We start from the raw sequence: 24,484 nt of genomic DNA, 5'->3' as shown, positions 1-24,484 counted from the left end.
CTCAAGCTCCAATTTACATCTTAGTAGATTTAATGTTAAAACCAATAAGAATTTTGTCGTATTTGGAGAAATTATCAAATTCGGTGATATGATGCTTTTGAGATACTAATATTGCGTCGTCTGCATACCAGATTATTTTAATTTAATATTTTCACTTTTAGAATCATTTATTTGCCTTTTTAGTTTGTTCATTGTTAAATTTATGATCAGGTTGAATAATAGAGGGCCCAAGGAACCCTACTGTTTTATCCCATTAGCAATTTCAATTAAGTCACTTATTTCATTTTCTATAATTTAACTTTTATTGTGTTGTCGTGGTAGATAGTCAATGCATGATCTTCGCAACCAAAACCTTTTGCCGTTTCGAATGTTTTTCTTATGCGCATCTACCATCGTTGTAGTTTTCGTCTGAAGCTCTAGAAAAGAAGCACTTACAGAGTACTGTGAGGCGGTCTAACTAATCCCTAGTTTTTATAGATGTTACTCCTGTATCTCTCCTTTTCTTTTTTCGGACTTAAAACTTACTGTATCCATTGTAGAGCTACTTAGAGCACACGCAGGAAATGTTTTATTGAATTAAATAAATAATTATAAAAAAAGTATTAACACAATAAGCATGGACCAAGACCATAGAGTTTTAAGATCACTAGTTAGTATTTATTTCTAACAAAAGTAAACAGAAGGCACTATTCTGTGCCTTCTGTCTACTTTCTGTACTAATGAATTTGTTTGGAAAATGTCCCTAAATAAGTTGACGAATTGCAATACCATTATGGAAAATTGCCCCATCCTGTTGGAAAAATTGGTCTCGAAGTGCCAAATTACGTGCACGACAAAATTGACGTAGATAAGGGATAAAGCGTGTTAAAATTTGTATGTATCTTTGTTGATTAAGTGTGACTTGCCTAAAATTTTCTTTCATAAAGTATGGATCAATGATTCCGTGTCCCAAAACTGCACACCAGACACTCACTTTTGCGCAATGTAAAGGAACTTCTTGAACTCTGTCTGGTATATCAAATCCCAGAAATTGATTTGTGCGACGATTTACATGGCCTGACAAATGAAAATGTGCTTTATCTGAAAACCATACATATTTTAAAAACTCAGGATTTTCATACTGTACTGCAAGAAATCTGGCACTATATTTCACTCTACTGTGATAATCCCTGGGATGTAATAGGGATGTTCACTAATTTTTAAATATTGTTAAATTCAATAGGTTATAACATATATAAAAACATAGCAAACATAAAATTGTTTAAAAATATATATTTCTTAAGATAAATCAATTCTTAATTTCAATTCTGATGGAGGCTAAAAAAACGGCTCCTCGCAGCGAGGCTACGGTGTGTGACGTCAGCAGTCGTATCGACAACTTGTTTTGTATACGTATTTACGAAGTGTGACCAGTTCTTTAAGTATTTAATCACCGATAATGAAGCCAAATAAGTGGTGTTTTGTTCCTGGGTGTCTAAATACATCTAAAAACAATTCTGAGAAGATTTTTATTACAGTTCCAAACAATTTAACACCATAGGCACTTAAAATTGTCAAACCACAGGTTTTTATATCTGTACCTCGGAGGGATACAACACTATGTCCATTTTTTCAACTTTGACACTTTTACAGAATAATAATTAACTTTTATAACTTTATTTAAAGGAATAGAGCACTAGGTCCTAAACCATTTGCTGATAAAGAAAGTGACCTTTAAAAGAACACCAAGGCCATTTTTACTTAGAGGGATAAAACACTATGTGGACTTAATGTTTTGTCCCTCTAAGCATGTGAATTACCGCCGCGCATATCTCTATGATAAGAGGTAGACTGTTAGTGATCTAATAATACTTTTGCCATTTATGGTGTGTTTACAGTGGTTTGTTACTAATAATAAGAACAATGAACCATAATTCTCGTAGAAGAAAGATTCTTGAAGTACCTACTAAAAAGTTCTGCGAATTCTTCTACTGCATTTACAGGTAAGCTACCTTTTTGCTCATTATTTTTGAATTATTAAAAAGCATAACCTCAAAAGGGTAATGTAGTGATTTGATACCAACCTTAGACTAGCAATATTATTAAATCTTTTTCAACCAATACTATACGCCTTGTTTAATTTCAGAATCAAATAATACACCAAGCAATGATGTTTTAAACGAAGAGCATATTACTAGAGATGCCTTGAGTTTTGATAACGAAGATCAGTCTGATGCAGACAAAAGTTCTGATAAACTATTCGTAGTGGAAATGAAATAAGATCTGCATTACTAAAATGGGCAGATACCGTCATTCCTGTCAGTAACATAGAAGAAATCATACTATGGTCTTACAAATGTTACGGCCAGAATAAAAATGTTAGCATTAATACTTGTTTAAAAAGTAAAAATTATCATCCAGAAGTTTCTACTAAAGAGTAATACCCACATGGAGGCGAACACTGTCCATGCGCTGATAGAGCGAAAGAGAAAAAACTTAACATTTCTATTTACACGTCCTGGGACTGGCAGCAGTTAGTCAGACAAACCTCAATGAAATATAGCGTACATAATATGGAACTAGAAGATTTTAAATTTTTTAAGGTCTTTGTATGATGTCAAAACATCTTAAAATCCGCCTTCGATTAATAGAAAAGAGACATTAACGAACAACAAGTTCTTCTGTCAAATTGTGTTTAACTGCAAGTTAAATAAAACAGCATTGGAACTCTGTTTTTAAAAAGTAATTTTCATGACGAAAACCAGGAGATTGACCTTGTTAGGTTTCGAAGGCGACACCTTACATTGCCAAAAGATTTGCAACTGGTATCACAAAGTCCAATACTTATATCACAACAAAAGTATAACGATCTATTGGCAATACTGTCATATGTTCCTACATTTTGCCATGATTTTTATCAAAACTTAAAGCATACCTACTAGTAATACTAATAGTGACTATCCAGAAGGAGACTTACTTGAGAATGACTGAGTGGTTTGTACCTAAAATGCCATTTTGGTTAAATACATAGATGTATTATTTGTATTTGTAAAGGTAAATTGTATGGTTAAATAAATTTTATCAGTAAAAGTCAAATAGGATTGTAGTTTTTATTGAATACCCCATACTAATTCTTACAGTACAATAACTTTATTAGATGGATACAACACCGTGTCCGTTAAAAAACACAGGAACAAATTTTTTTTTAATTATAACAAATAATGTATTATGTAAATAACAATAAACAGAATGTTCTATTAAAATATTGTTTCGATATCTCAATAAATAGCTGCAGCAATAATACTTTTTGGTGAAAAAAAGTTTAAAACTGCTTTCCTGTAAAGTTTTAAAAATAAACATAGTGTTGATTTCTTCCGAGGTACAGATATTTTCATTTATTTTTTTTTTCTAACTTGCATAATAACTGCCTTTTCTAGTTTTTCCCTCTCTTTGTAGCAAACACCACTTATTTGGCTTCATTATTACTGTATAAATACTTAAAGAACTGGTTACACTTCGTAAATACGTATACACAACAAGTTGTCGATACGACTGCTGACGTCACACACCGTAGTCTCGCTGCGAGGAGCCGTTTTTCTAGCCTCCATCAAAATTAAAATTAAGAATTGATTTATCTTAAAAAATATATATTTTTAAACAATTTCATGTTTACTATAGTTTTATATATTTAATAATCTATTGAATTTAATTGAATTTAACTATATTTAAAAATTAGTGAACATCCCTACTGAATCACGTACCAAAATGCACCCAGCTCCTTCAGGATTCTTTGCAACGAAGTTCGTTTTAAGCCAAGATGCAACGCTGTTCTTGTCTGGCACAATACATTACCCGTATTTCTAAACTTTTCAACTACCTTCAAAATTACAGCATTACTTGAAAAACGTTTATTAAACCGTTGTGTGAATTGATGACACACGTATTGCAGCAATATTACGTCGGCCGATTCCGTATGAGCGAAAATAATGCTCCACAAGAAACACTTTCTCCTCTGTACTTAACACCATTTTTAACAATTAGGCCTTAATAATTAATTGTTTAAGGATTATTTGACATGTCTATACTAGTTAATTTGAATATGACAGCGAGCACAAAGAGACATCTATGTTTCAGTTTCAGTACTGTTTATTTTGGACAATACTATACAACATTTAACAGATTATATCAGTCCGCATTTTAAAAAATCACAAATACGTTACGCGTATGATCAACTAATTGTTGTTTTGTGTGTGTGTGTGTGTGTGTGTGTTTTTTTTTTTAATTAAAGCTAAACATTAATAGGGTAAGAGCACCAGTTATTGGCCTCTTAAGGAGAGCACGTCGATATATCTATGAAATGTTTTGTCACTGTGGCCTATTGTAACTATTTTTAACACCATGGAATTTTATTATTATTTCTACATATTGCAAAAGTTTATTACGTTAATATTTCATGTGTGAACATATTTTATATGTGTTCCATTTATTGACTTCATATGTGTTAGTGATTGGCCATCATTTTTTAAAGAGATATTTTATCAAATAATTCGTAAGTTAAAATAGATAGATAGGTAGGTGTTTGGGTAAGCAAAGATTTTGTGATGAGTGTGAATACAAAAAAACACATCAAAAACACGTCAAAGTAAACTTTTATTTTTTATTTTGGCAAGATTCGCAAACATATACTTGACTGTGTCGCCATAGAATCTTGTTATGCAAGTTAGATGATATATTCTAAGACACATTTGGCATCTAATGCCTTCTTTACACTCTGTAATATTTAGTACACATAGATAACACGCACCTTTAGTAACTTTTTGGTTTTTAAAATGTGATGGAATGTTTGATACCAAGTTTCGATTTTCAAAGTGTGAAGGAATATATGATAATAAATTATCAGATAGAATTGTAATTTTTGTTGAGGACTGATCGGTATTAGCATCAAATAATTTCCGTTTTGGTACAATTTTTTTCTCAGGGCTTGGAGATTTAGTGTGGGCGAGAAATATTTGCGGAGATAATCTCAAATTCATTTCTGGTGTAGGTGAATGCTTGAAAATGTCAATATTATCTTGGTTATTTACAGAGAGTGATGGTTTTGTGTGAGAATGAGATTCTGGTATAGGAACTTTCACAAATTCAGGTAGTGGTGGCTCAAAATCCTCAATATTGTTACTTCTACTTTCCTGGTTTAGAGGAGAAAACACTTTTAATGCTTTTTTTATCTTTTTTTGATATTTTTCAATAGGAATGTGAACTTTTACACCTTTTTTTATTTTGTTGAGGTCATTTCTATGGGTTTTCTACTTTTCTCTTCAGACTTAAAAGTTTTAGCTATTTTTTTGGGATTTTTATTATTCGAGCTTTTTATTTTCTTTTAATTTTCCTTAATACTCTGTTTTTCTTTTTTTTCAAGTTTCCTCTGTTCCTTTTTACGCTCCTCTTCTAATTTTTTTTCCATTTTTTCTTTTTTATTTTTCTTCTATCTGATGAAGGTAGAACAAATGGAAGCTTTTGAGTTTCCTTCTTTCCTTTTCGTGCTGGAGTATCTGGCCATATTAAGTATGTCGCGATAGATTTATTTGTAGCATTTACAGATATATTTTCAGAAATGTTTAGGAATTTCTCGGGATTTTTGGTTTTTTGACCTTCTTTAACCGTTTTCGTCAAACTTGATTCAGCTTGATTTGTATATTCTTGTATTCTTTGAATGTTAAAAATTTCATTCTCAGATACCATCAAGGTTTCGTTCTCGATTTCACGAATGTTAACGATTTCAGTATCATCTATTATTACAGGTATATCATTTATATCGAAAATTACTTCACTTGTGTCTAAAAATTTTACTTCTTCGTCTAAAATATTTTCTTGTTCGTCGTTTGTAGAAATTTCTACCGATGATTTTTCTGTAAATGCTGAAAATATTTGTTTCAATATTTGGTAATCATCAGATTTAGTTTTACAATTATTTCGACATAGCTCTTTAATTTTGTCATTGCCAACTATTTCACAAAATTGTTTATAAGAAATTTTTGTATTTGGATCAATAAGTGTTGGTAAATCATTGTGCTCATCCAGATTATCTTCAGTTTCAAATTCTTTCCCAAGACATTTTGAATAGTCAAGAGCAGAAGAATTCCAAGGAAATATACCGCATGCCCTAAACCCACTTCTGATAACATCTGGATTTAAACTATCTATAGCAGATTTTAAAACAGGGGCAAATTGTACTTTCGTTAACACTTTTTGGGGGTTGTCTCTCCTAAACTAAAGCACAGCTTGTTCCAAAAAGTTTTTAGAGGCTCAAATGCAGCCACATCCGCTGGTTGCAATAATCTCGTGGCATTAGGATATAAAGCTACTAAAATAATTTTGAAATCTGTACAAAGTTGACTTGTCTGTACAGTTAAATGGGTTTTATGCCCATCAACAAAAAGTATTACCGGACGTGTAATATTATTTCGATCTAAATAAGGGTTAAATATATTTCCAATATATTCATAAAAGTTTTTGTTGTCCATCCAACCATTTTCAACCAAACCAATACCCCACGAATTCGGCACAGCACTTAGTATATCATTTGGCAATCTTTTATGGGGATGAATTATCATAAGAGGGAAAATATTGCCTATTGCAGAAAATGTGAACATAACTGTTAAGTTAACCTTTGGGTTATGTTCAATTTCATAGACGTTTCTGGAACCCTTCATAGAAAAAACCTTTTTATTTTTGGTACACAGATAAAAACATGTCTCGTCACCATTGAAGATTCTGGTTGGGTCTTGAAGAACGTCTGAAAGTCCTTTTTTATTTAGATAAGATTTTATGTTGTCAAACCATTTGGTAATATCCCTTTGGTTAATGTTTGAACTTGCTGATGTCACTCCCTCTGAAGTCCTTAGCGAAATGTTGGGATTGCGCTTTAGAAATGCTGATAGCCATGTTCTAACTGGTCCATTTTCAACAAATAGATTAACTTTAGGGCTACTGTCTAAAAATGATTTAACGGAGTCCTTAATGTCGTCAACACGAACAGGAAATCCTCTATTTTGACAATGAATAATCCAGAGTTTCAGTTGTTCCTATTCATCCTTCGAAAAAAATGGATCTGGTCTATATGTTATCTTGTAATGAAATTTTTCACTTTTCCGGTAACTTATAGTGGCTCTGGGAATATTAAAAATTCTTGAGGCTTCTCGCTCACTCATACCATTTTTAATTAACTCCAACGCTTTTTTAACATCGTCTTCGGAATACTTTTTTTTATAATCGTTTTCAGTTTTAGATCGTTTTGGCATATTTTCTAAAACAATTTATAATAATTAGTTATTGGCCACTGGTTTGACATTGATAATTTCATGGATTAGTAGTTGGCCACCTTAAAATTTACGTTATTTGTATAAATAGCGTTATATTCGTTATGCAGTTTGGAACAGGACATACACTATATTCTCACAAAAACATAAAATATAAAGTAGAAAGTAAATTGCAGTATATACCTAGTACTTACCGACCAACACAAGTTTCTATAGGTAAATAACAAAATTTCGGTTGCAAACTAGCGGCACAGAACAGTGTCTCATTCAACATCGAATACTGACTAAAATTTAATGATTACCTTGAAACTAGATGTGTCATACTCTAAGAGACATGTTGCCAAACTTAAAAAAAGTAGTTAGAATTAACAAAGTACCAACATTTTCCTAATTCTAATCAAAACATATTAGTAGGCCAATAACTAGCACATGGCCAACAACTGGTGCATTTACCCTATGTTAAAATTGGAGTTTAAACCATTTAATTACTTACATAGCTACATACTACTTTTACTCGTATATCTAGGTACTTAAGTCATCGTACTTAAGAAGTACTTGGAAAAAAATGGATTTACCAAAAGAATCTGTACTGGTAGAAAAAAACTCAGCTATATTTTAAAAAAAATATAGCTGAGACAATTTTGAACAAAAATGTTTATTAGTACTTTTTGTTTAACGTGAACCGTTCTCTTAGAAACAACGATTGAAGCGACCGGCGATTTTGAATGTCAGTAACACTCGTGAAGTCAATTTTTTAAATAAAATTTGTATCACCTCGACAGTAAAAAATCGATATCTATCAATCCGAATGTTGTATCAACAAAACTTTAAATGCTTTGTAAAGGTAAAGAGTGCAGCTTTTGTATTTAGTTTGTGCATTTTGCCACAAATATAGTAGTTAATGTCTATAAAGCTGTTAAATAAACAAACGTTGGGCGATATTTGCAATTTTTTACGATTCTCATGAGATCAATAAAATTTATCGCTTGCATTAACCGGTCACTATGGAATTTCCATTGTTAGAACCTAACCTTCAAAACTTATAACAAGAAATTTCGATTTTGAGTTTAAGCAACAAAGACATTTTAAACATGTCTAAAAATCGTTAAATTTAAACTTTCACATTACAAACAATCTAAAACGTTAAAAACTGCATCTTTTATATTTTACAAGTACAGTTTTCGAAACTACAAATTTTAGCCAATTTTGACCTCATGGGAACATTTTTCGTGACGTAAGACAAAAAATGAAGAATTTAGCCTTATTTGTCGCCAAACCTTAAAATCTAAATTTCGTACCAGTGTTAAAGATGTAAAGGGTTAGGCTCTAAAAATAAAAATTAAAAAAATGAATTTCGCGCGTTTAAGCGACGTTAAAAATCGCCGGTTGCTTGAAGCGTTGTTTCTAAGAGAACGGTTTATTCTATATAAAAAATAGAGTTTTAAACGAAGCCAGATTGTAGGGGTGGTAAATTTTTTTTTGCCTCATTTTTGGGATCCCAAAATTTATATTTTCAGCAAAATTCAGCTTGTTCGTCTCGTTTTTAGAGATACAATCTCTGACGAGTAGACTAATTGAGGAGCTTTTTTACAAAACTGCATCAATCCACTTTTCAAAAATTTTCAGGAGACGTAAAAACATGCTGCAGCTGTTGTACTAAAATTTTCTTCAGATAACGTAATCAATTGAGGTTAGATCTAGAGAAATAAAACGTTAGTTAACATTATTTTTATTGATTTTCATTAACAAAATATAGCCATGAGTCTTTTGGAGATATCGCGTTTTGTAACAAAAGTTGGGAGATATTATGTTTTGTCAAATTAACAATATCTTAAAAATAAAAAATATTAAACGGTACCCACTAAAACAAAAAAAAATGAGCAGTACAAAAAATTTAGATGTGAAAATTTTTTGGCTCATCCTCCAAGCAATCACACTCGCCATCATGGTAGTTGTGGGTTTTTGAATCTGGATCACTAGTAACTTTATGTTGAAGAGCAATAATCTACCAATGAAGATCAGGGATCTCTTTCCAATTTTGTCCAAAGTGGGTTTGCAATAAATGAAGGACATCTTTTTTTTCCCTTCAGTCACGGAATGAGATAGTGGGATTTGGGGAAGAGCCTGAAGAAAATCATTTTTATTTTTTTTACAATGCTTCTAAAAGTTTCTTTTCCCCTATCGAACCTATAGTTGCGCAGCATTTTATTTTGGTTGAAGTATGCTGGTCCCTTGTTTTGATTTTCTTAATAATGAGGCGTTTGCTTTGGCTGCTTTCTTTTATTTTTTGATAAATCATTTCAATGCTTTTGATATCGTATATCACACAGTCTTGTCCCAGTTTCTGTAGATGGTATCAGTTTTTTTTTAAACGCTTCTCTACACGGCCAACAGCTCGATCAGCTGGAAGAAAACTGTGGCCACGAGTCGGAAAGGTTACATGAATTTTGTGCCAATGGTACAAAACATAAACAATATGGTTTTTATTTTGGCCAGCGCAACGATCACAAGACAACGATACTGCAGAAAAAAAAGAAAGATCTTAGCTTCTTAAGTGATGGATGAGTGCAGATCCGATTTCATTTTCTCCTCTACTTCCCAGCGTTTTATTACACGTATAAAATGTTGGTACCTTTGAGTCAATAGGCACACAGCAAAATGCATAGAATACAATTTGTCGGTGATAAAAGGCATCGCCGATTGGAGTTTTAGGGAGTGGGTGCACTTGTTGCAAATCAAAAACAAAACTATAAGTATCATTGGGGACTCCCTTCATTAGTTTGTAAAACGCATCTGCTCTCGGCTTGTGAATACAAAGTTCAGTCATTGGACTAATTTCTTCAACTGAGCCGCGAGCGTTTTGTTGAATAAGATATTTAAGACAAGTGCACGTAGAACATGTGTCTGTAGCTGGAGAGAAAAATCCAATGTTTAAATCGGTTACAAAAATACGGTGAAAACATAAATAGCTCACGTGAAAATCGGCAGTGAAGCAGCGTTAAATATTTTATATAACTTATTTATATTTAACTCTGCTAAAAGATAAACTCTCTTACTTTTTCCTCTTCCATAATGAGATTCGACACCATTTAGTTTACCAAGAAATTGACAGACTGCTTCCTTTTTGGCTCTGAAAAAAGCTTCTTGTCGGTAACCACCTCTATTTTCTTTGGGCAGCAGACCTTGATTGACGACCTTTCCAATCCGCAGTAGTCGAGAGGTAGGTACACCCATTGAGAAAGCAAAAAACTTTTTACAGACAGAAATTATGCGTTTCTGTTTCTGACTATTGAGAAAAAATTTCACAGAAACCGTTTTTGTGCGAGTTACAGAGACAGGCGTACCACTTGACCTTCTTCTTTGCGGCTCGAAAGCAGAGATAATTTCATCCAAACAAGATCTTGTTTCTCTTTACCATCTGCCATGTAGACTGCTTGTCGATTAATTTTTATATCATCGTAGGATACCGTAGCACAACGAAGATTTTTCGAATTATGGGCACATGGTCTAGTCTTCTGTTTTAGAAACACTAAATGAGGATCACTATCGATGTACTTCATAATTTTTGAACGCCCTCTCTTTCTTGTTTTGATGGATCGTCTTTCTTTAGATCCCACCGATTAATTAGCAACAGTATCCATCTCAAAATAACACGCAAAACACAGAAACAACGTTGACATACAACAAATTCACAATACTTCGTCTCATCGAACGGAACGGTACTGATAATCTCATACAGCGTAACATGGCGTGGCTACGCTACACACTGTCAGTGCAACCCGTTAGTAGTTTTAAAACTAAAGGCCCGTTTTCACACTACGTCTTATTTTACGTTTTGTGGGTCATATAAAACGTACGACAAAATGTACGTTTTGTCTAGTGTATACACACTACGTTTTTCCTTCCGTTTTCTACCTCATTTCTAATTCAGAGTCTTGAGTTGTGTGAAGTTTGTTTAGTGTTTTTTTTATTATGGAGGAAACACGGCTGCTTTCTTTTATTTTTTCAACTATAAAGATACTACGACTGAGGAAAAAGGGGATGAAGAGGGAAAAGACAATATGGTCAAGAGAGTGGGCTTCTAAAAAGAAGCCAGTATTCCCACGTCTCGTTACTAAAAGAGGCGAACCAGATGACTGGCGCAATTATTTGCGAATGGACACCTCAGCCTATTGTCCATTGCTAGAGTTGGTAATTATTCCACGAATTATTCCACGTTGCAAAAGATAGAGAAGCCTTTAAAAATGTGGTCGCCAACCTCCGTTAATGGGGACGGCATAGGAAGAAGAAGAAGAAGAGTTGGTAACACCATACATATTGAAATAAGACACCTCATGAGAAAAGCCATTATACCCCCTGAAAGACACAGCAACTCTCAGATATCTTACAACAGGACGCAGCGTCAAGAAATTGGAGTTCACAATCATAATATTCAAACCAGCGTTAAGCCAAATAATTCCTGAAACCTGTAATGCAATCTACTTGGTTTTAAAACATAACTACTTAAAAACTTTTATACAATTTAATAAATTCCCCGAGAAAATCGTGGGTGCATTGCCGCAAATCTGACATTATTAGGCTTTTTTTGGGAAAAATGAAACGAACTGCAGTGGAACTAGTCGTCAAATAAGTCAAGATCGGACGACTTGTCTGAACATGTATTTTCACGTAACATTTTATCCTATCAGTTCTCGCAAAACTATGCTTCTCCCATCATTTCTACGATCTGACCTTGGATTTCATTTCGATTCGACAAGACGTACGTTTTGCTGTTTACATGCCACGTTTTATTGTATAGGATTTGTCCTATCCAACAAAACGTACAATAAGACGTAGCGTGAAAACCGGCCTTTACGAATATCTTAAGGCCCGTTTTCACACTACGTCTTATTGTACGTTTTGTGGATCATATAAAACGTACGACAAAATGTACGTTTTGTCCAGTGTATACACACTACGTTTTTCCTTCCGTTTTCTACCTCATTTCTAATTCAGAGTCTTGAGTTGTGTGAAGTTTGTTTAGTATTTTTTTTTATTATGGAGGAAACACGGCTGCTTTCTGTTATTTTTTCAACTGTAAAGATACTACGACTGAGGAAAAGGGATGAAGAGGGAAAAGACAAGATGGTCAAGAGAGTGGGCTTCTAAAAAGAAGCCAGTATTCCCACGTCTCGTTACTAAAGGAGGCGAACCAGATGACTGGCGCAATTATTTGCGAATGGACACCTCATCCTATTGTCAATTGCTAGAGTTGGTAACACGATACATATTGAAATAAGACACCTCATGAGAAAAGCTATTACACCCCATAAAAGACTCACAGCAACTCTCAGATATCTTACAACAGGACGCAGCGTCAAGGACTTGGAGTTCACAATCATAATATCCAAACCAGCGTTAAGCCAAATAATTCCTGAAACCTGTAATGCAATCTACTTGTTTTTAAAACATAACTGCTTAAAAACTTTTATACAATTTAATAAATTCCCTGACAAAATCGTGGGTGCATTGCTGCAAATCTGACATTATTAGGCTTTTTTGGGAAAAATGAAACGAACTGCAGTGGAACTAGTCGTCACATAAGTCAAGATCGGACGACTTGTCTGCACATGTATTTTCACGTAACATTTTATCCTATCAGTTCTCGCAAAACTATGCTTCTCCCATCATTTCTACGATCTGATCTTGGATTTCATTTCGATTCGACAAGACGTACGTTTTGCTGTTTACATGCCACGTTTTATTGTATAGGATTTGTCCTATCCAACAAAACGTACAATAAGACGTAGCGTGAAAACCGGCCTTTACGAATATCTTAAGGCCCGTTTTCACACTACGTCTTATTGTACGTTTTGTGGATCATATAAAACGTACGACAAAATGTACGTTTTGTCCAGTGTATACACACTACGTTTTTCCTTCCGTTTTCTACCTCATTTCTAATTCAGAGTCTTGAGTTGTGTGAAGTTTGTTTAGTATTTTTTTTTATTATGGAGGAAACACGGCTGCTTTCTGTTATTTTTTCAACTATAAAGATACTACGACTGAGGAAAAAGGGGATGAAGAGGGAAAAGACAAGATAGTCAAGAGAGTGGGCTTCTAAAAAGAAGGCAGTATTCCCACGTCTCATTACTAAAGGAGGCGAACCAGATGACTGGCGCAATTATTTGCGAATGGACACCTCAGCCTATTGTCAATTGCTAGAGTTGGTAACACCATACATATTGAAATAAGACACCTCATGAGAAAAGCCATTACAACCCCATGAAAGACTCACAGCAACTCTCAGATATCTTACAACAGGACGCAGCGTCAAGGACTTGGAGTTCACAATCATAATATCCAAACCAGCGTTAAGCCAAATAATTCCTGAAACCTGTAATGCAATCTACTTGGTTTTAAAATATAACTACTTAAAAACTTTTATACAATTCAATAAATTCTCCGAGAAAGTCGGAGGTACATTGCCGCAAATCTGACATTATTAGGCTTTTTTGGGAAAAATGAAACGAACTGCAGTCGAACTAGTCGTCAAATAAGTCAAGATCGGACGACTTGTCTGCACATGTATTTTCACGTAACATTTTATCCTATCAGTTCTCGCAAAACTATGCTTCTCCCATCATTTCTACGATCTGATCTTGGATTTCATTTCGATTCGACAAGACATACGTTTTGCTGTTTACATGCCACGTTTTATTGTATAGGATTTGTCCTATCCAACAAAACGTACAATAAGACGTAGCGTGAAAACCGGCCTTTACGAATATCTTAAGGCCCGTTTTCACACTACGTCTTATTGTACGTTTTGTGGATCATATAAAACGTACGACAAAATGTACGTTTTGTCCAGTGTATACACACTACGTTTTTCCTTCCGTTTTCTACCTCATTTCTAATTCAGAGTCTTGAGTTATGTGAAGTTTGTTTAGTGTTTTTTTTATTATGGAGGAAACACGGTTGCTTTCTATTATTTTTTCAACTATAAAGATACTACGACTGAGGAAAAAGGGGATGAAGAGGGAAAAGACAAGATAGTCAAGAGAGTGGGCTTCTAAAAAGAAGGCAGTATTCCCACGTCTCATTACTAAAGGAGGCGAACCAGATGACTGGCGCAATTATTTGCGAATGGACACCTCAGCCTATTGTCAATTGCTAGAGTTGGTAACACCATACATATTGAAATAAGACACCTCATGAGAAAAGCCATTACAACCCCATGAAAGACTCACAGCAACTCTCAGATATCTTACAACAGGACGCAGCGTCAAGGACTTGGAGTTCACAATCATAATATCCAAACCAGCGTTAAGCCAAATAATTCCTGAAACCTGTAATGCAATCTACTTGGTTTTAAAATATAACTACTTAAAAACTTTTATACAATTCAATAAATTCTCCGAGAAAGTCGGAGGTACATTGCCGCAAATCTGACATTATTAGGCTTTTTTGGGAAAAATGAAACGAACTGCAGTCGAACTAGTCGTCAAATAAGTCAAGATCGGACGACTTGTCTGCACATGTATTTTCACGTAACATTTTATCCTATCAGTTCTCGCAAAACTATGCTTCTCCCATCATTTCTACGATCTGATCTTGGATTTCATTTCGATTTGACAAGACATACGTTTTGCTGTTTACATGCCACGTTTTATTGTATAGGATTTGTCCTATCCAACAAAACGTACAATAAGACGTAGCGTGAAAACCGGCCTTTATATTGTTTTACAAATCAACATCAATCGATAGTTCTACAGGCCGGAGGATTTATGCAGTTTTGTAAAACAAAAACTAATTTTAATGGTTAGCTGAAGAAGGAGATGTTAAGTTTTGTATAAAAAAGAGTGAACATGGGGTAAAGGTTTTTGAGTGGATTAATTAAGTTTTGTGGAAGAAACGTGATTGTTAGGCTCATTTTAAATGGGAAATATTAACTTTTAACACATGAGACTTATACACAAGATCTAAGACAGACCAAACTCTCGAAATTCCACAAAAAATGTATTTTAGCCGAAAATGGATTTATGTAATTTTGTAAAAAAGCTCTTCAATTAACACTTATTGACTTTTTAACTGAAACGCTAAATTAGTTTTTAAATAAGCAGACTTATATAAAGATAATATGCCGTAAATTCACCAAATGCCGTAAAATATGCATAAAAAGCAAAACAGGGCAAATATACGCGAAATATGTATGTAATAATATTCATTTTTGTAAATTTCAGTCTCTACTTTTAACCAATTTTAGCACCAGAATTTTTAACTTTTTACAAGGTTCAACAAACATTCGAGTTTAACTTGGACTTTGTTTAATAATGGTAAATAGGTGGTACGGAAATTATTGTGAATTTTACATTGATTAATGTTTTCCCAAAACATTAGTAACACATATACTTTATTCATACGATCATTATACTCACAACAACCTATTTTAGGTAGCCAAAGGAGGCATACTTTCGTTAGTAAAAGCTTTTTTGGGAGCATCTATGGTTCCAACTCTTGACAAAATATTGACTCATTTATTCCAAGTGATGAGGATCCTTTTAAAACGTGGATATGATGGTTTAACTAAATATGCTTAATATATATTTTATAAATTTTGTAACGCTTCAGACAAAAATAAATTTTTATTAAATTTTACATACTTCTTATTTTACCTGTCATTCCTAAACGTGTGTTTTCAGTACGAAATTTAAAAATAAAGGTAAACAGAGATAAATGGTATAAATTGTTTCAAAATTTAATTACAAAACAACGCTATAATGCTTTATTTAATAAATATGTTTAAGTGTGTAATTAAATATATTAAAAACAATTGAATCGGTCATTTCAAAAAGGGCCCAAGTCCACAATTTTCAGAAACTAACTTTTTATGCGGAATAGACTCCTCTAAGATAAACTCACGTTGTGTGCAAAAACGCCACCAATCCGTACATAATCAGGACCCTTAAGCTAGCGGGGACACATGAGCGGAATCCAATTTAACCTACGTAATATTTTTTCACCCATTTTCACTAATCTATTACCACGCTAATAATTTTTCACCACCAAACCAACCTTAAGGGGAGCGATTCTGCTGGCTTAAGGTTCAAGCTAGCAGAATTCAAAAGAAAACTTTGTGTTGATGGCATATTTTTTCACCAATTTTTCACTAATTTATTACCACCCAAATAATTTTTCACCACCAAACTACCCTTAATGGGAGCTTAAATTTTAAGCTATCACTTCCGAAGAATCTTCCGGTTTAAGAATCGCTTCCGAAGCACTACCTTTATTCATTCATTGTCCATTCATACACATCGAAACTCTATTCATCAGCAAGGAGACTCACTGTCTCGTTCCAGGTAACGCGTAGAAGACACTCATCGCTCCTAGTTCGGCATCATTTCCAGATGGGCATTTCCTTCTTCCCCACAGTCTGACTCACGCATTCTAACTCATACAGTGTGAACCACTTTTCTAGTTTCACCTTTAAGCATCATTCACTGGTACCTTTAGCGTTTGTCCAGCTGTCTTTCTTCCTCTTCCTTTTTCTTAATCACTGCATGTGATCTTCTCGCTTGACATAGCTGTGTATGTTAGTCCAACCTAATTTATCATTCTCTCAATCATTTCTCTCACTGTTACAAAATTCATACCTGTCTCTCTCTCCATTCTGTTCCTTTCCACTATCCATCTGGTGCAATCTAACATAGTATGTGTCACAGTGTCCGAGTATCCACAGTATAGCCATTCATCTGTATCAGCCTTTCCGGTCCTATAGAGGTGCCTACCTCTATAGGCACCTCTATAGTGCCTAAAACACCCGTGTCCTGTGAGCACCTGCGTCAGGAATTAATCCAGCCGCCTGTGGCCACAGTCCACCCAATCTCTTATGTTCGGGATAAGCATTTTCGTCCACTGTGCCACATCTTCCGTGTTGTTCCATTCTTCTTGCCATCTTTGAACTGACCTTTCCCTTTCCTGTCTTCTCTCGGCCACAGTAAGATTTGGGCTTCTTCTCTCATAAAGCTCTTTTCTTTCCACCGCCAAAACATGCAACGGAACACATCCAGTGATGGTCCATAAGGCTGCCGCAGACACAGTCCTGTGGGCGCATGCCACTCACAACAGACTTGTTCGGTCCACTCGTTTCATGAGACTCCTATAGGCCGTTATCTCTACCACCTCGCTCCAGACTGGTGTCGCGTAGAGGACGATCGACTGTACAACACCGTGTAAGACCCTCCTCGTAGCCTTCCGGACCACCTCCCGCACGTGCTTCCCCCATTTTTCATTCTGGTGCAATGTCACTCCTAGATACTTTACTTGTTGCTTGGGTGTTAGACATGCTCCCGCACATTTTAATTCAATATTTTGCCTGTTCCTTGTCCCCTTCAGAATGATGGCTTCGGTTTTCTCTGTCGCAAGTTTCAGTCCGTGCTGCGTCATCCATTTCTTGACGACGCCGCCTGCGTTTTGAACCCGGTATTTGAGATACGGCTCATACCGGGCCACTACCAGTACAGCGAGGTCATCCGCAAATGCGAAGGGGGTTGTACCCTCTCCGTATTTACAATGCATACCTCCGTCATATTCCAGATTTCGTAGCGTCGGGCCCAAGACAGATCCCTGGGGTACCCTGGCCATCACGTCCACGATAGTGCCCTTTTCCACCATAATCCTTCTCTTGGACAGATACTCCGCCACCACATTCAGGTAACCAGGACATTCCCTCTCCTCCATTGCCTCCATCACCTCATTCCACTGCAACGTCTTGAATGCATTCTTAACATCAAACAACAGCAGGGCCACCCAGCGATGTTCATCCCCTCTGTTGCACAATGCTTCGAGTACACTCATGATTGCATCAATCGTGCTTTTCCCTTTACAAAAACCAAATTGCCTCGGAGATAAACCACCTGACCTCTCAATCATGTCGTCTATGCGTACTCGCAGCATCCTTTCGTACAGCTTACTGATGCATGGAAGAAGACAGATGGGGCGATACCTTTCCCTAGCTTTGGGAAGCAGTAATAACCTCAATGTCCTCCAAGGCTCAGGAAAGGTTTGTGCTTCCAGCAGTGCATTCATGTGTTCCAGAAGCCACGCAGATTCCACCCGTCCTAGACCCTTCACCGCCTCATGTGGTATCTGATCTAGTCCAGGGGACCTACGAGTCTTGAACAGATAACCCAATGCCTCGATAAGTTTATCCATGGTAAATGGTACAGCCCGCTCAGCTCCTTCATCCCTCCATACACCATGACATCTGCCGTCCGGAAAGAGCTCTCTTGTTACCTCAAGCTTCTTGTCCATAGGCATTTCGTAAGGAGGAAACTCATGAAACTTCTTAATGACGATCTTGTAGCCCTGACCCCAGATGTCCTCATCCAGCTTTTCATACAACTTTTTCCAGTGCCTTCTTTTTTCTGTACGGATTTTCCTGTGCAGTTCCCTATTCCTTGCGCATTACTCTTCATCGATCTCCTCGATGACCTCAGGATTGATTTTTGCTCTACCTCTTGCTCTTGTTAACCTTCTTCTCATTGCTATACATACATTTCTTAGTGCCTCGATGTCCGCATTCAACCAATATGGCATCCTCTTGACATCTTGGCGACCCATCTTGCCTCCTTCCATCGCTTCTTTAATGACTCTCTCCAGGCTTTCCACTGTCGGTGATTGACCTTGCATTATGCTCACTCTCCATTTAATTAGCCCGTATACTTTACAGTCATTCCCATCGCCGCATCTGACCTCCCGAATGCACGAACCGTGTTAGTGGTCGTTGTTCCAGTTATCGAGAACTCAATGTACTGATGTTCAGTTCCAGTGTAGTCTGGCAAAACCTTCCAGCCTCTTGCTTTAGCCGCTATTTCTTGTGTCGCCATGGTCACGTCGATGTACGTACCTGTACCTCTCCTAACAAACGTAGGTTCTAGACCTGTGTTCAGAATCACTAGGTCTAGAGCACCCACCCAGTCAGTTAGTATCCTGCCGCGATTATCGCTGATGGGAGATCCCCACTCCGCTGCTTTTGCGTTAAAATCTCCCAGCACTACGTATTCCCCGCCTGTGTTTCCCACTTCCTGCATGATCTCGTCTATCTTCATCTCGTACTCGCCCACCGTTACGTTTGGAGAAATATAACAGCAGACCAGCCGCACCCCCTCCATCCGAATAATCACATATCCTTCTTTCGGCTTAATTTCTTAAAGGAAACCTTAAATTATAATTCTAACCTAAAAATTCCTGGACATGTGTAAATTGAGAGTGGTTATTCAATGTGCCATCTCCCCTCATATAAATAGGATAGATGGCTCACGTATTGAGAAGGGAGATGGTGTACTTGCAAGGAGAGGATTATTTGATATAATAATAGTTTTTTATATTAAAATTCAGTAATGTTTTATTGTTTTATTCATAGAAATCTTTTATTTCAGAAATGCCTACAAAATACATAAGAAAGGGTAATTCTTGTTGAGGTCAATGGATTGAGCAACAATTAACAGAGGAAGTTAATGCAGTAAATACTAAACAAATGGGAGTGAATGAAGTTGCACGTGAATATAATATTCCAGCTTCTACATTACGTAGAAGAACATCAAACAATGATTGTAAAAAGCGTTCTTTTGGGACCATCTTCAACATTGGGATTGGTAGAACGCAAAATTGTAACTCATGTTAAGAAGCTGCAACAACGAGGCTTTGCTCCGACTAGAGAAGATGTACGTTCAATGGCATTCAAGTTAGCTGAACGCATGGGAATCCTACATAAGTTTAACAAGAATACTGAAAAAGCTGGATATCCTTGGTTAACATTATTTCTTTCACGAAATCTAGATTTGTCCGTAAAAAAAGCCGAAGGGGTGTCTCTTGCTCGTTCTAATGGAATGTGCCGTAAAGATGTTGAACAATACTTCATACTTTTGGAGTTTATTCTCATTGAACTTGATCTATTAGATAAACCTGGCCATATTTATAACATGGATGAGACTGAACTACAGCTAAATAATAAACCAGGATATGTTTTAGCCATAAAGGGTTCAAAAAACGTAGCAGCCATCACATCTGGTGAGAAACGTGAAACAATAACATTAATAGCATGCTGCAATGCAGAAGGTACATTTATACCTCCTGCATGTATTTTTAAGGGAAAAAATAAAAAGAAAGAGTTTGAAGACAAAATGCCTCCAGGGTCAGTGGTTTACATGTCTGAAAAATCGGCTTATATAAACAATTCTATTTTCTATGTTGAATAGAATACAGGATAGGGCATCTCCCTGTCGTAGGCTCGTTTTCACATGAATTTTATCTGTTAGTTCGTTTTGAATTCGAATTTTGCTTTGTACTTTAAGTGTTTCTTTTATGATATCAATGAGTTGAGTTGGAATATTAAACTCTTTCAGTGCATGGATCAGAAATTTTCGATGGATGCTATCATAGGCAATCTCACAGTCAATGAAAAGATGATGTGTGTCTATATTAAATATAGTCTTTTCCAAGATTTGTGGACTTCTGCCTGCGGAAGCCACATTGATATCCCCCAACTATTTGTTCCGCATATGGTCTCAATCGGTCATACACAATATTTGACAGTATTTTTACTGTCCTCCGACGAATAAGAACGCTTACAGCGATTTTTAGTCTAACCAAAAGGAACAATTAATAAATAAAATAATAACTTAGAATGTGGAGCATCTTTTATGAGGCTAAATTTTCAGATATATAGGATAATAGAACGTTGAAAACTTCTTATTAAATTGTTTAATTTTAAATTTAAACGGGAGAAACAAATAAAAAATTTTAAACAATAGATTGTACAGAAATAGGTGTCACTTGTAGAAACTAAAGTAATTATTAAATTGACCTAATAATATAATTTTAATATTTAGTTGATAAGATCATTTTTAAAAACAAAATATGCTTAGAAAGAAATATAAATATTAAATTGGTCTTTAGAAAATATTAATTGTTTGCTTTGCGGGACAGCTGGACACGGGACGGAATGCCGGACTGAAGAACAAAAATAGCTGCGGGACGGGACGTGGGACAGCACAGATGAAAAAGTGCGATACGCTGAACGTAATAAGAGCCTGTACCGTATCTCGCTGTCCCGCGTGAAACCTTACTTCTGACTTAGTATTTGGGACAGATACATAATCTACGATTAGAGTCGAATGACAAACAGTAGTTTGACTGTCACGATGTTTGGGTTGTGTTTTCGATCTCGTTATCCATATTTGTTCCCACGAGTTGGAATGAAACCTCATCATGCATGGCACCTATGCATGATGATGTAACATCTCGGGATTAACAAACAGGTACACATACAAAGAAAATCAATCAATTTAAACCTGCTTTCAGCATTTCTTGAAGCAGCCACGTACTTGTATTGAGATGTGAGGGACAGTTAAAAAATATGTTATTTAGATCAGCTATGCAAGTTCCACGGTCATATCTGTCTGTTGAAAGAACTCCGATTTTAGATGCTTTGAAAAACATACATGATCTACTTTTAATCTTAAGATGGTTGACACTATATCTCTACTTAGTGCAATAACTGTGTAAAATTGGTTCTTACTACTACTACTACTATCGGTTCACAGCGTTCTCCGACACCTTCCGACTCCTAACCGCCATTCTTCTCTATTTAACCATAGGCATGGTGGGATTTCTTTTCCTCTAGTCCTTTTTCAATTCCCTCTCTCCAGCTTCTTCTCGGCCTTCCTCTTTTTCTTCTTCCTTGTGGTGTCCACGTCAAAATATATTTAGAAATCCTGTTATCTGGCATTTTCTGTACATGGCCGTACCATATTAACTGTTTTGTTTTTATGTCATCAACTATTGTATGCTTGACTCCCATCATTTCTAGTATTCTCTCATTTGGTATCCGATCTCTTCTTGATTCGCCTGCTGCTCTTCTGCAGAAGTCCATTTCTGTTGCTAGTAACAGTTTCTCTGTTCTTTGTTTCATTGGCCAAACTTCACTGCCATATGTGATTACACTTTTAAGTATGGTGTTGTATATGAGTTGTTTGTTCACCTTAGATATTGTTTTGTCCCACAGAATGCCGTTCATCATGGATATGGCTTTTTTACCCTGTATGTTTCTGTCTTTTATAGCAGCATCGAGTGTTCCATCTTGAGTTATCTTCATACCCAGGTACTTGTATTCATCACAGTGTCTAATTTCTACCCCATCGTCTAATATAATAGACTGCTTTGTCCCTCCAATCACATGGTTTTAGTTTTCCTAATATTGACTGCGAGACCCCATTTGTTATATTCTTCTATTAGCTTCCGAGTCATGTAACTCAAGTCGTCATGATCCTGAGCAATCAGTATTTGGTCATCAGCGAAACATAAGGTATACAGTGTAGTCTCGTCGTTGAGAGGGATTCCCATGCCATTATATTTTCTTTTCCACAGCTTGAGTGATTATTCCAGATAAATTTTGAAAAGGGTAGGCGAAATACAGCAACCCTACTTTAGTCCTTTCGTGACCTTAAATCTCTCAGATATCCTTGATCCAGTTTGAATTTTTGCAGTCGTTCCATTATACAGACTTTGGACTGCTTTGATAAGACCATGCTTAATGTTGGTTTGCTGTAGGGTTGACCATAGTTTACTGAGGGGTACACTGTCATATGCTTTTTGTAAGTCTATGTACACCAGGTGAACTTCTTTATTGACGGCTGTTTTTTTCTCAATAACTTGCGTAATAGAGTGCAACTAGTCTACTGTGGATCGCCCAGCTCTAAAACCAGCTTCGTAATCTCTATAGTCATTTTCTATTTTGTTCTTAATAAGTTTCCCATACATCCTACTTATTGTGCTGTTTACCGCAATTCCTCTGTAATTTTCACACTGATCCTTGCTGACCTTTTTGTGGATAGTTGACATGATAGATAACTTCCATTCTTTTGGTCATTCGGCCCCATTCAAGCAGTCTTAAAAGAGTTTTCTTAACTGTTCCTGGAGTTTGTCTGAGCCGGCTTTCACTAATTCTGCAGGGATATCTCTGATTTACTTATTTATAATGGTGATGAATTTATACGTATACCTATCGTGTTGTCTTCCATATTAGTAAATTCTGGTCTTTGTTCTGTTAGTAATGTTTTGAAATATTCTTCCCATTTTTCTGTTGTTATTGGTGATATAATGTTTTTTTTTTCTTATTATTTCTCATACTTTTAATCAATCTTCAACTCTCTGTGCTTCTTCTACCTTCAACGTAAGTGTTGATCTTTTGACAGTTCTGTTCCCATGATTCGTTCTTTTTTTTTAGTTATCTTTTTCCTTACTTTGGCTTGTGCTACTTTGTAAATTGTTTTATCATTTTCTGTTTTTGTTGTTAATAATGTTTGGTATTTCCGACGTTAATATCTAATTTCCTTCCCTATTTCTTCATCCCACCAGTACGGTTTTATTCCTTTATGGTTTTTGTCACATTTCCCCAGTGCTTCTTCTGCTGCTACATGAGTCGACCTTTTGATGTGTTCGTAGTGTTCTTCGGTATTTTCAAAACTACCCATTTCGAATTTTTGGTTCTTAACAAATTAGTGCCTGTAGTTTCATCAAGCTGAATCCAACGTCTATCTCATTTAAATTTAATATGCTATTTCACATGTGCAAGGAGATTACGTGTGTTAAATTGTTCAATTAATATATTATGTGGGTGCCTTAGTGGACTTTTAACTAGTATTAAATCCACAATACCATGACCCAGTATGTCTAAATGTCCCTTAACCCATACGAATTTGAAACAATTTTAATATAAATACATTGCTGTTAATTGTGACTTTATAGTTTTGTAACGCATTTAATACTGATAATGAATTAGTGCACACGACAATTTTGTTACACTGGTTTGCATAACACCATTCAAGGGCTTCATATATACCACATGCCTCAACAAAAAAGATGCTGGATTGATTCTTTAGAGGTAATGCTGTTTTAATCTTCATTTTTGGTACAGAGTAAGCACTGCTAATAACTTTTATGTTCTTGTAAATATATTTAAGTACATTTAATTAAATTAGTCTCAAAAATTACATTTTGATTTATTCCACAGTAATATTTTTAATTAATTTTTCGAGATACGAAAATTTTATTATAAGTTTAATTTAAAAAAATAAGGAGGTGATAATGAATTCACCCACTTTAATCTGTTGCAACTTTTATGGTATTGAAACAATGATATC

General features: G+C 35.5%; 2 protein-coding genes across 2 annotated transcripts in view; both read left to right on the top strand.

Annotated features, from left to right (window-relative positions):
- LOC140438407 (uncharacterized) overlaps positions 1–15,935 on the top strand; it is a 35,805-nt gene extending 19,870 nt beyond the window's left edge. The window contains exon 4 of the mRNA XM_072528086.1: positions 15,731–15,935. Within this exon, the coding sequence (XP_072384187.1) occupies positions 15,731–15,877 (147 nt within the window). The 3' untranslated portion in view covers positions 15,878–15,935. The remainder of the gene's footprint in view (positions 1–15,730) is intronic.
- A 3,953-nt stretch (positions 15,936–19,888) lies between these two features.
- On the top strand, positions 19,889–20,539 carry LOC140438957 (uncharacterized). The gene has a single exon (XM_072528592.1). The coding sequence runs from the start codon at positions 19,889–19,891 to the stop codon at positions 20,537–20,539; it is 651 nt and encodes a 216-aa protein (XP_072384693.1).
- Positions 20,540–24,484: the final 3,945 nt, after the last annotated feature.

The sequence above is a fragment of the Diabrotica undecimpunctata genome, chromosome 4 (assembly GCF_040954645.1).
Source record: "Diabrotica undecimpunctata isolate CICGRU chromosome 4, icDiaUnde3, whole genome shotgun sequence".
Classification (NCBI taxonomy): domain Eukaryota; kingdom Metazoa; phylum Arthropoda; class Insecta; order Coleoptera; family Chrysomelidae; genus Diabrotica; species Diabrotica undecimpunctata.
This window is presented reverse-complemented; position numbering and strand designations above follow the sequence as displayed.